The sequence below is a fragment of the Nannobrachium achirus genome (genome assembly GCF_963921795.1).
Source record: "Nannobrachium achirus genome assembly, chromosome: 23".
Taxonomy (NCBI): Eukaryota; Metazoa; Chordata; class Actinopteri; order Myctophiformes; family Myctophidae; genus Nannobrachium; species Nannobrachium achirus.
This window is the reverse complement of record NC_137830.1, coordinates 36,608,646-36,622,141: the sequence shown is the minus strand read 5'-3', so window position 1 is coordinate 36,622,141 and position 13,496 is coordinate 36,608,646. Positions and strand designations below refer to the sequence as shown.

General features: G+C 41.3%; 1 protein-coding gene across 1 annotated transcript in view; it reads right to left on the bottom strand.

The window, feature by feature from the left end:
• Positions 1 to 9,450: 9,450 nt before the first annotated feature.
• The window catches only part of gsap (gamma-secretase activating protein), a 123,192-nt gene continuing 119,146 nt past the window's right edge, over positions 9,451 to 13,496 (bottom strand). The window contains exons 30-32 of the mRNA XM_080753978.1: positions 11,828 to 11,932; positions 10,740 to 10,836; positions 9,451 to 9,580 (exon numbers count right to left, since the gene is read on the bottom strand). Of these exons, the coding sequence (XP_080610104.1) occupies positions 9,486 to 9,580; positions 10,740 to 10,836; positions 11,828 to 11,932 (297 nt within the window). The 3' untranslated portion in view covers positions 9,451 to 9,485. The remainder of the gene's footprint in view (positions 9,581 to 10,739; positions 10,837 to 11,827; positions 11,933 to 13,496) is intronic.

Here is a 13,496-nt window from a genome sequence, read left to right as displayed (position 1 = left end):
GGCCCCCAAATGTTGTTAAGTTGTTAAGTTAAAATGTAATGACTTTTAAGGCCTTTAAAATACCAAATTGGCCAAATATTACACATGAAAGAGGCAACCATCCACCACCACGGAGGTTGTGGGTTTGAATCCACAGCGGTGCACCTGGCTTTGCCGAGCGTCTGCATGAACACACCTGTCAGCATGGAGTATTAGGTGGGAGGAGTTGGACGAAAGCTCTGCCTCTAGTTATCAACTGACATAATACAAGTGAGCTTGTAGATCGGCTATTTTCACAATATTCATCTGTGGAACCGAGTCAAACTAAATGTAATGCCTGCAATTCCAATTGCTTGTCAGGGTGGTTGGGTCCCCTGTTGTTTATTTGAGGTTTGCAGCCTGAAAAGTTAGGGAACCCTTGATATAGAGTCTGCGATGTGTGCCTTGAATGTTGTTGGAACGGAAGTCACAAGAGATGGAAACAGTGAGATCCTGCATGGGGCAGGACTTACCTGGGAAGAAGAGAAGCTCAGTCTTGCCTGGGTTCAGCTTGAGGTGGCGAGAAAAAAACATCCTCTGTGAGATGTCAGCCAGACATGCAGCGATGCCCTCTTCACCCTAAGTGGCAGAGGAGTGGAGAGAGAAACGGTTACAATCAACTAATTGTGACCGTAGGTCACATTTAATTCTGACTGAAGGTTGCCGTTTACCATGAGAAATGTCGCAGCTTGTCTCCGTCTGTCTGTCTGTCTGTGTCAGTCAGTGAGTACACATTTTTACAGTCTATGGGTTGATTCCCTTGTCACTGTGACAAGGGTAAAAGTCCATATATGGGTATTCCCCAGAATCCCTTTTATGACCATATATGGAGACTCCAGGCATCAAACCCAGACCCTGCTTGGCTTTACTAATTAACATACGTTATACCCATATATGGAGATCCCTGTCCCAATGTCATCAATATTAAGGACATATCTGGGAATGCCCATATTTGGTAATGCCCATATATGGGCATGTTTAGACATAACATTATTGACTATCATGCAGGGGTCTCCATATATGGGTAACTAAACTGGTCCGATATACATCACTGGCCAGATGGCCAGGAATTAGCGCAACCTTGAGGTCGCATGTTGCCCTGAGGCGTCTTACTAGTATGAAAACCTGCAGATCATGTGAGTGTCTGCATGCGTCAGTCACGCTCCATATGTGACCAAGACAGTCCCTTTTATGCCCATATATGGAGGTCCCTGATGTCATCAATATTAAGCCCATAGGGAATGCCCATATATGGACATATTGTGTCAGTCTCTGTTGTTTCAGCACAACCTCACTTCTCTCCCTTAGGGTGTCTTACTGGTAATGAGGAGTAAAATAAATATCAGATCCTAGATCAGTGTTACCATCATGACATTTCACTTGATGATTGATTGTCATACAAATAATTGCACAACAATTTAATTGAATTTGTCCTTTGAACATTGGAAGGAATATATCAATTATAGGCCATATTTAATAATTTTATAGTTAAAATTAAAAGTAGTGGAAATAGCCAATTTACAAGCTCACAACATGTCGCATTGCGATGCATTGTGAGCTTATAGATCAGATATACATAGTAGTGTTGTAGTCGAGTCCACCTAAAGCGAGTCCAAGTCAAGTCCAAGTCATATGGGGTTCGAGTCCGAGTCGAGTCCGAGTCAAGAGCCCCTGGGAGGGGGCCGAGTCCGAGTCGAGTCCGAGACCAATGGGAGGCGAGTCCGAGTCGAGTCCGAGACCAATGGCAGGCGAGACCGAGCCGAGTCCAGTTTTCTTTTTTTTCCTTTTTTTTTGATAGGTAGGCTGCAGAAAACAATATATATATATTTTTTCAGACACACACACACACACACACACACACACACACACACACACACACACACACACACACACACACACACACACACACACACACACACACACTGCAAGAACCCCCCGTTCATGTGCATGCACCTGTCTGGTGTTTCCTACCAATACCTTTCAAATTAATGGCTTGTCTTCAAATTAAATCAATAGGTCTCCCCAAATTACCTTTGGTTGCTGTCAATGCTGTGGTTTAGGTTTGAGGGAGTTTTATGGAGAGGTAGTTTTTTCCCATACCAATTTTCTGTCTAAGAACTAGACATTTGAGTTGCTACAATTACATTTTCTCCCAGGCAGAGAACAAGTACTTTAGTGTACAAATAAGACTTGGCAAATACTGCAGTACAATATCCCAAATCACAGACGATAATTAGGCCTATCCAGTCTAATATCATGATATGGATATAATATTGATGCCCATGCACCAAAAGGCCAAGTGATAACAAAAATAATATTATTTAAAAAATAATTATGTCTACTACTGTAATCTATAACATTTTTAAACATTGCTGTTATAGTTGCATTGAAATAGAGCATGCATGATTTTAGCAAAACGTTTTTCAAACAAACTCTTATCTTAATATTTTATTTTGACTAAAAGCTAAAATAAATAAATAAGGTTTTCCCATTCAAACACATAGCAGTATGTGCCTGTCTGCATTTCATTGTTTAAGGTGAGAAATGTAGGCTACCCTATGTCATTAGTCTGAGGCAAAACAATACCCCATGTCACTGCTTCAAGTTGTTTTGATTCGTTTTAACCTCTCTACAGGGACTTACAATGTTACACTTCTCTCTGTTGGTCAGTGCACTTTAAACCTTTCGGACGAGGCTTGCTTAACGAGTAATAGACTACACCTGGAAATACAAAAAGACGTAAATTCTTAATCCAGATGTGCGGGTGGATTAAACTACACAACACATGATCACAAAGGCTTGTGTTTGGAAGCGGTTAGGACTTATTTATTTGGGGACACAAGGATATCCTGCAGGTAAGAGGAAAGTGGACTGTTGTGCTGTTGTCTGTTTGGCGAAAAAAATAACTTCTGGGAAGATTAGGTGCTTGCTGCTGTGCAGAGCGGGGCTCTGTGTGTGTGTGTGCCTGTGTGTGCGTGCGTGCTACTACTGTGTGCCTATCAGATGCGCGTCAGAATGCTCTGTTACTTAAAGGGGGCGTGACACGGCCAAAACAGCTAATTATGGCTATCAAATTAGCATCTTTTTTTAATGATGTCATGTACCCCCATGTTAAATTATCCAATCAAATGATGCTGCCGACACGCCCATACAGCTACAGTAGCTGTATGGGCGTGTCGGCAGCAACACAGAGCCCCCAGTGAGTCAGAGAACAGGCTGTTGATTGTACTGCATACTTTGAGCTCCACCCCCTTTCCAAACCGTTTCAACAAAGACCACGTGACCTACTGTACCATAATGTTAAATTTCGGCCGGTGTCACCACTCCTTTAACAAGGCAGCTCTCTTAATGTTAACGTGAATGCGCTCCTCATATGGATATAACATTTATTCCATTGCATTGTAGTGACTCGAGTGGACTCGGTGGGGGGCGAGTCCAAGTCAAATTAGACCGAGACGAGTCCAAGTCAAATTAAGGGCGAGACCGAGACGAGACCGAGTCAGTGAAAATTTGGACTCGAGTCCTGACTCGAGTACTACTACATAGCTATACTTTTTGCAACATGGAGATGATTATAATGGCGATTATATCATAATTGTGACATGCCTATCAGTGACATTTCAACCAACTAATAGTAACAAAACAATAACATCCAACTGACTGATTTACCTATCATTAAAGCAGCATCATAGATATAAGAAAGAAGTACAGGTAGTAGTGAATCACTCTGCTTTCATTTCAAAAAATGATTCTAACATGAAGGACACATCCAGTCCAAAGGAACATTTATTTTTGTAGTAAGCTTCACAAACTACACTTGTTTTTGTCCTGATTGCTTGTTGGTGCTGATTTGAAATCTCAATGAAAATATTGTCTGTGCTCACAGTTCCTCTGAACTGAAAACTTAAGACAGACTGCTGCCTGCAAGCAGTACCCAAGCAAGATGAGTTTGGGTGAGCTGGAGAACACAGTACTTACTTACTGACTGACTGACTGACTGACTGACTGTCTGTACCTGGATCCTCTGGTGTGCAGTAACAAGTCCTGATCACCTCTACGGCAACAGCTTTGGTAGCAGGTCCTATAAGCACACTTTCCAAATCACCACAACGCTGTTAAAGGTCCCACTGTAGTCCTAGATTGGCTGTGATATTTCTTTAATTTATGTATTTCATATACAGTATAAAGCCATAGATCACTCCTAGCTGCAAATTGCAACACTAGATTTATTCATAATTGGATGAATCTAGGGTTGCAATACCTCCCATAGGCAGCCAATGCATCTAAACGTTTTTTTTGCTATCCGATTGTATTAAACGACATCAAACTCACCAATATTGCGGCTCTATGGAAAGCTTGCATAATCCTCTTTCTATCTGCAAAGTGTTTGTTTCAGAAAAATCCACCGTAAACATGCTATGATTTATTTTCTGTCAATAAATCCGAGCAGACATGGTTTATTTTCTAAGTGTTGAACTTTGGAAGCGCTCGTCTTCTATAACGCCATGTCCCGCTGCCTCCTGCATTATGCTGTGACATTTAGAACCAGGTGGTGACAGGACCGTTGAGCGATTTTCCACGAGCGCTTCCAAACTCCAGGACTTAGAAAAAATAATCACCTGAACCAATTCTTTGATTGAAAGTAGCTCATAACATGTCTATGGTGGATTTTTATGAAACAAACACTTTGCAGATAGAAAGAGTAAATTCCAAGCTTTCCATACAGCCGCAATATTGGTGAGTTTGACGTTGTTTAATACAATCAGATAGCAAAATTGGCTGCCTATGGGAGGTATTGCAACCCTAGATTCATCCGATTATAAAACAAATCTAGTGTTGCAATTTGTGGCTAGATCACTCCTATGCCCCCCTGTGTCTGTGACATTTGTAAAATGTCAGTACCAGTAAGTAATATCACTGCCATTCTAGGGCTGAAGTTGTCAGATAGCGTCCATACTCACTCAGAAACCTGTTGAAATGTCTCCCACACTCTCTTCTCCTCCAGGATAGTGTGTTAGTTGACAAGCCACAGTCCATCTGGTAGTTATTAATGTCAGCTATCTATCTAGGTCGTCCTCAGACGAGCCCTCCATCGTTGTTTCCAGTCATCTCGGTTCTCCATACATCTGGCCAGCTCATTGGTGTTCTGTGTCCCTACGTCTTCCTTGAGTACGTCCACGTATGTTTTTGTGGGACGTCCTCGCGACCGGTGCCCATGTGTTGGCTCCCACAGTACCAATTTGCTGGCTGGAAGCTCCTGGTGTCTTTGGCAGTGTCCTGCAAGTCTCATTCTTCTGGTGGCAATTTTCTCGCTTACCCTTGGTATTCCCTCATACAGGCTCCTGTTGGTAACATGTGCGCTCCTGTTGATGTTGAGTACTGCACGCAACATTCTAGTGTAGCACCCATTTAGAGACTTCTGCAGGGTTGGCTTCAGGGTCCAGCATTCACTGCCATAGAGGAGAACAGACTCCACTGTTGCAAAGAAGAAGCTAAGTTTGATTTGGCGGGAGCTGGTTACTAGAAATACTGAGTGAAAACCCAGCTCCAAACACACTAACATGCTGATGTATCCACACTGGTATTTATTATCCCTGGCCTGCTTCATTTGGTGTCAACATTTACCAGATTATTGAATTCATAAACATCACAGTTTTCAGTAGTTTCTCTAACTGTCAGATTGTTTTCCTTCCTTTCCTGCTTCTTTTAGCCCCACCCCCTCTTGTACCTGCTAGGTTGTCTAGAGTTGATTGACACCTGGATACCCAATGACATTGCTTCCATGATCTTGGTATACATCCATAAATCTAACACATATCTGACCAAGTAGCTGTATGTCTGCCCCTAGTGGACCTGGTGCTTTAGACAACTGATTAGTGCGCTGTCAGTGAAATGACAAACCTCTTGTCTTTGATGTTTGATGATCTCAAGGTTAAGAGATCAAACACTCTGACAACATTTAAAGTGTCATTAATAAGAATAATAAGAATACTAGTAGATTGGAATGTAACAGGGAGGCTAAAATATCCTGCACTCCATTTGTTATAATCAATATGCTCATCTGCAATTTGTTGGGCTCAAGTTTATGATTTAAGCATATACTGTATTTAACTCCCATCCACGCCCTTTATTACTTATTCTGGACAGTATTTTTCATTGTTGCAATAATAATAAACATTTTCAGAAAGCAAGCATTTGTCTACTCCCATGACCCATGTTGATAAGAGTATTAAAAACATGACAAATATCTGTTTAAGGTAGATTTATAACAAATAAAAAATATCAGATTAATTTGTGATTAATCATGATTAACTATGGACAATCATGCAATTATTCAGATTAAATATTGTAATCGATTGACAGTCCTAGTTCAAAATAAAAAACTATATATAAAGTGTAAATGTTCATTAGAAGCAAACAGATAAAGATGTATTTACACAAATCTGCCATTGAGCCCCATGTTAATTTTGTAAAGATCTCTAAAACCATGAAACATTAGGTTAGGGTATAAATATTCATTTTCAGGCAAACATTTCAACAGTAAGCTGAACATGATAAAGTTTGAACAGTGTTTCTAGATGTAAGTTTGTATCTATAGTAGCCTGCCAAAGTTTGTACTTTTTCCATTGACAATGAATTGGGCACTTAAAATTCAATATTTAAAAAACTCCAAATTATTTAAAAGAATATCTCAACCATATATGTCCACAGTAAGGTGGAATTTATGAATTTTTAATCAAGTCGCTAAGTTAAAGTATGAAGGAACAGCGAGGTGCCAAAGTTATCAAATGTGGCTTTTAAAAGTGAATTATCTCCAAAACTCCAAAACATTTCAAAGTAAAATCACACATTAAAATTGAACCTTACTGTGGACTTGCTCACAATAATTTGTAGTTTTTGAAATATTTAACTTTAAGCGCCCAATGCATTGACAATGACAATGGAAATTTAAAGGAGAGAAAAATCTAACCTAATCTAACTAATTAGTATTGATTGCTCAGATGCAGAGGTGCGATAGTTGGGATTTGATCCCATGACCATTTGATGATGAGGTAAGAGCTTTTCAAACTAAAGCACCCAAACACACATACCTTTATTGGGTGCCCACTGCCCAGTGCATTTTCAAAGACATGTTGAGTTACTCATGCATATCTTTACAAAGAAAATTCCAAATACTCCATCATAACTACAGGTAGACTGGGGTTTGAATATGGAACCTCTGCTGAAAGTGAGATAGACCACTCAGGGACGGATTAAACCCTGTGAGGGTCCCTCGTCGATAATCTTTTAGGGCTCCCCCATCCTCCATCATAACCCCCCCTTCCACCCGGCCTTCCAACGCGTACCCAGCTCGGATTTTAAGCCATGATAAGAACCATGTAGATTCAATCCATTCAAGCCAATTTTAGTACCACTTTACCTCATGGTTCCACCTCATACAGTATATATATTCTCAATAGAATATAGCCTCCCATATATCGAGGGCTTGGAGCAAAAAGGGCGTAAGTGACCTTCTCAAATATTTTACAGGACAGCTTTCCATTGATTGTAATACTTTACGGTAATTAAAAAGTATTAAAAAGTATTTTAAAATATATTCGGACACACAGGCCCAGACAAAGACATCTCACAAATATCAACCTTTTTAAAGTTTTTTATTTGGAAAAGGTAGAGAGGTGTTTCCCTTAACACTAATAGTGCCTCTTAATCTGAAGGTTGCTTGGTGCCTCGGTGCCACGCCGTTTCCTCCATAGGCCGCCGCTATTATTTTGAAGGGCTGGAAGGGGGTTGTTTTTGTTTTTTTGGATTATCACTTGACGGCAACGATTACGTCATCTAGTCACATGACAGTGTGAGCCCAGAAGAGAACATGGCTGCGCACAGCGTTTGTGTACAGTATGGAAGAGTGGAGACCATCCTTTGTATAAGAATGTCCCTTTTGGAGAAAATGAGGTCTCTTTATGGGCCTCTCAATGGATTTACTATGGAGGACGTTAACTTCGCGTGCACGCCCGACGTGCGTTGTAAACAAATCGCGGACATTACCGATGCGGGCGGGACCGGAGCGACGTACAGTAAGTAATAATATCTTTACTGTATATACAGTAAGATTGACAGTCCTCACCGTCAACGGCGCCATGGTATTAACCCTTTCAATGACGGTGAGCGCCGTCAACAGCAGCAGAACAGTTAATTGGTACTGAGAGCTTAGGAACACAAGTCATCAAGAAAAATACCCTGAAACAACCAAACATCTAGACTCCCTCTACAGTACATGGTCCTCATCTTCTACTCAACAATTACCTAGGCATGGGAACCTTTAGGATTTTAACAGTTTTGGTTCCTCTTAACGGTTCGATTCTTTAACGGTTCCCTTTAATGTTTTCTATAGGGGGTACCATTTGTCTTTTTTTTTGGTTCTCAAAGTTATGGTGGGCATTGAAATGGAAAAGTTTGAGAACCACTAGTGTTGTAATTGTATAGCAGAAGTGAAGTCCACACATACCAGCTCTGACAGTGTGGTAAAAAAAAAGGGAAAAAAAAAAAAAAAAACGGTTCCAAATGTGACGGAACCGATTTTGGTTCCTCAATGTTGGATCCGCTTCCTGCGGTTCCGGGTCCCAGCCCTACAAGTAACTGTTAAGTGTTTAGCAGACTTTGCAGAAAAGATCTTCTGCCTCTGTGCCTGAATTTTTAATGTCCCTTTATGTGATCATGTGATGATTATGTGGATATTCCTGTCCCTTTATGAGTTTGCAGGTTTATTATGTCAATTTGTTTTGTGCCTTGTGACGTGGTGTGCAGTAACAACAACAAAGGGAACTGTATCTGCATCTGTACTTCGCTTGAGTAATTGCAGTTTTGGATACTTTCTGGAGACTTTCAAACCAGTACATTTCGGAGACAAATATTGTACTTTTGACTCTACTGCTAGGAGAGGAAGAAGGTACGTACGGTTGGTGGTTATGAATGAACCACATATAAGGCTGTCACAATTATTACATCATCATCTAATCGCAATTATTTGACATAATCGCGATACATTTTCATAATCGTCATAATTGTTTCCGTGTTGAAAAATCTTCATATATTTTTTTTAAAGTAAAAAATAGTGGAAATAGCAGATCTACAAGCTCACAATGTGTCGCATCGCGGCGCGTTGTGAGCTTGTAGATAGGCTATTTCCACTATCAATGTTCTTTTTATAAGGTGATACACCATGACATTTTACTTTTCCTATTTTAAAACCAACAAAGCCCTTTGAATTGAATTGTGTGTGTGTGTGTGTGTGTGTGTGTGTGTGTGTGTGTGTGTGTGTGTGTGTGCGTGTGCGTGTGTGCGTGCGACCGTGCGTGCGTGCGTGTGCACGTGTGTGTGTGTGTGTGTGCGCGTGCGTGTGTGTGTGTATACACACACTTTGTTACTGTCCACCTAAGATTATTTTCTTCCGTTCTTCCATCCATCCATCATTTCTCTTCATATCCCAGGAGGATGAGCGTCTGTTTCAGAGCCACCTCCTCCACAAAGCTGGCATCCACGTGCTCCTCAAATGGGTTCAACGCTGACAGAGAGAGACAGAAAGATAAGACAGACAGGAAGGATGAGTGAGACACAGGGACGTGCTGGCCATTGGGAAAAGCGGGACAACTCCCGAACGGCCGGTTCATTCCCGGCCGGTCCAGGCCGGCCATTAGGAAAAACATAAAAATAAAATGTCGGCCTTCGTTCCATTTTGGGGGCTGGGCGGCCAACAAAGTAAATCGCCACTGTCGGGCAGAAACCTCGCATCTCCAAGTTTCAAATTTGTAAATTTTTTCACAAAGCAAAGCCCTGCTTCATCATACAAGGCTGTCGCACAAAAGTAGTGAAAACAGCAGATGTACAAGCACACAACGCCTCGCAGTCCCTGATGAGACAAACATACAGACAGACATTTATGAGTGCTTGTAACTGTAATTATACAGTGTTATATTCATATCTGAATGCATTTGTACTTGACATTATAAGTCATTAAAGAATGCTTTATAATGTGTTATGATTATGATTATTGTTATAAAGCATTATGAAAATGTTCTTATATCTATAATTAGACAGTGTTATAAGCAGATTATAATGTATTATAAGTATGTTTATAATGCATTAGACATGGCATGTGTTAGCGAAACTCTAGTAACCTAACGCGGCACATTCTATGCTGCCCGGTGGATCTCGCCGGGTCCTCCGGCGTCTCGAAATGACGCGGAGGGGAACATGACTCCTGCTGCTGTCCGCTTTGAGTAAATGAGGAAGTGATCCGCGGTGGAAAACCAGTGATAAATCATAGCGATTTTATAATTATAATGGATAAGCCTAAACAAACCAGTTCATATGAACAATACTGATGTAAAATAAATAAATACATAAATAAAATCTGAATGGCTACATTTATTTATAAAATTAAAATGTCATGAACCAGCACAGTTATAGGGGGGCTTGCCCAGGCTTATTCTTCTTCCGATCGCCAAAATAAGCCTGGGTTTCCGAGGCTACCGAAACCCTAACCTAGCAGGAAATAGCCATTCATAAAGTTTTTAAATCAAAAAACTAAAAAGGATCTTGTGATGTTATTTCACAAATTATGCTATCCTTTCGGGGACATTTGGCTGTCACAAGTATAGCAGCACATGCCATGGCACAGACAGACAGACAGAGACACTCACACACACACGCACAAGCGCTACCTTGCTCCTCCACGTCACTGAGGATCTTGGTCAGGTAGCTCAGAGGAAGGAACTCTGGTCTGAATCCTGGTTTGTCTCTTCCTGCCAACGCAGATCCCTGGAGAACACACACATGTAAACACACTGCACTCTGGACTGAGGGCTCGCATAACCTTGTTCTGGTTCCAACAAACACATTTATCTCTAAATGTGGAGCGTTAATTTAGCTCTGAAAGTGTATAGAAATTTGACCCGTAATTAAGGGACGTTAGTGTGGAGACTTTTATGGACAACTAACTATACAGTACTCAGCCTTGAAAAGAAGTGGAGATGACACATACACAATAAGCTGTCTTTTAGGCGGACCTCTTGAACCACAATTTGTCACTGTCGGGCAGAAAACTCTCATCCATATTGGTACTTGATCATACTACAGTACAGCGTCACACAAAGGTAGCAAAAAATACAGATCTACACGCTCAAAATGAAATGCGTTTTGAGCTTGCATATCTGTAATTTTTTTTAAACATGACAAGTAACCGTTTTGGACATATGAGGTTTCCACCTGACAATACTTCATCATATGTCAAATAGACAATATAGTCGATCAAAAAGCTCACACCGAGGCGCAGCCTAACACGTTGTAACTTTTGGATATCGTTGTTGAAACCATATTCTCCATATTCCATATTCCAACATTTCATGTTTTTTCTTCTTTTTATGTACTGTAGATTAATGCCCTCTTTTTGGTCGTACAACAGTCGTGCAAAGCCTGTGTGGAAAAATGCTGATCTACAAATCCAAGCCGATCTTCAAAGATTATGAAAATCTTTGGCTTGATCAGTCGCAGAGGCGTCAATTGGGTATGGCAAGCTATGGCAGCTGCCATACCTTGGCTAAAGGGGGAAATAATAAAATGTAGTTTTCATTGTGCCTGTTGCTAAGGTATGGCAACATGACTCGCGTGAGGGCGCGTGTGCAAGACACCAGTCATGTTGTCATACCTTAGCTTTTTCTGAACTGACGCCGCTGATCAGTCGTCGACAAATAGACTGACTCACTTTCACTCTAACTAGTGGATGTGTGTGTCCGTGTGTGTGTTTCATTACCTTATTCTTGTTCCGTTTCTCCAGCAGCGTTCTGACGTAGTCCCTGGAGATGAACGCTGAACTGACAGGATGGTCCCACAACTGGTACACTTTCTGTTCCATAGTCTACGCACACGCACACGCACACACACACACGCGCGCACACATTACATTCTCTGAAACACTTTCAACTGCCACTTTGGCAGTAATGAGGTAATGTTCACATTTAATTGGTAAACCACAAGGGGCTTCTATGGGAGAAATCCAGCAGCATGCACACCATTTATATTCTCAAATGATGTGCAATATAATAAAGCCACATCATTAGAATGGACTGCTATCTAATGGTGGGCCTCCATTGCCCTTTTGACCTGCCAAAATTGCAGGTAGGTGGCGCTATGACAAAACCTTACCTTTATTCTACCACTGAGGTTGTACAGTGAGCGGAAGATACAGGCAAGACAGCCGACTCTTCACACAGATATCTACGACCACTCAACTCAGCAGTGTTTGTGACATTAAACGTAGATTCTTCTTCTATGTCGTAGAACCTTCTTAAATTACTGACTGGTCGATGATGCACTGAAATACACCATGTGAAAAGAGTCTGTTGGCAGTGTTGTGTCTGTGTGATTAGCACAGGAAGGGGCGAGGAGGACTTACTTTTATTTGTCTCTTTGACAACATATCAAACGAATGGGGTCGGGGGGAAACTGGAAACTGCCCGCTTTGCCCTGCATATACTGTGCAGTAGATGCAAAATGTTGAGCAAGACTTTGAACAACTGTGTCACTGGCAGATACGGAATCTAATGCCAGAAGAAGAAGAAGAAAGAGTTGGACAGAGAGCTCACTGCAAAACCAGAAGAAACTGGAGCACAATAGAGTGCTAAAAGAATGTGTTTTTTTTGTAGGGCAGCCTGGAACTTATTCCACACTCTGGGTATCTCCAGTCGGGAATAAAATAAATGTTTTCCAAAACACAAATATAAGGCAATGATTTGATTGTTTTATGGGCTAAGAAGGCTTGGGGACTTGGTGAGGCGGGTAACAATGTGTTAGACTGGCTCAGGGACGCTGGTGCTGAGGGTGCTTCACACACAGACCTATATTAAAACAATAATGTATTTGACTTTGGGAAATAAAATATGTTGAAAAAAGGTGTTTGTTTGATTATCCCATGGTCACCAAATCACATGGTCACCTTGCCACCTCCGGTCGGAAGGGAAGTTGAATTAAAATGTTGTTTTAAAATAAATCCCGCTTTCATGGCACACCAAAGTCTATTTATTTGAGAACTAGAAACTGTCTGTAGGCTCATTGTTGCATACTAACACCGTTGTATGGGGAATAAAAAACAGTAGAAAACCATTACAAAAATAATACCTGATTTTGTAGTGTGTGTGTGTGAGTGTGTGTGTGTGTGTGTGTGTGTGTGTGTGAGACTGTGTGTGAGTGTGACTGTGTGTGCGCGTGCGTGCGTGCTGTGTGTTGCGCTGCGTGTTAAAATAACTAGTAACATACAGCTTCTTGTTACACCATTGTGCGGGGAATAATAAAAATAACCGAAAACCGGATAAAAAATGTGACTTTTCGGCGGGCGGCCTGAACTCCTCCAAGCTCAGCTCCCCTTGGGATTTTGGGAGTTCCAGCGTCCCTGGATTGGCTGTTGATCAGTGGGTCAGAGAGCA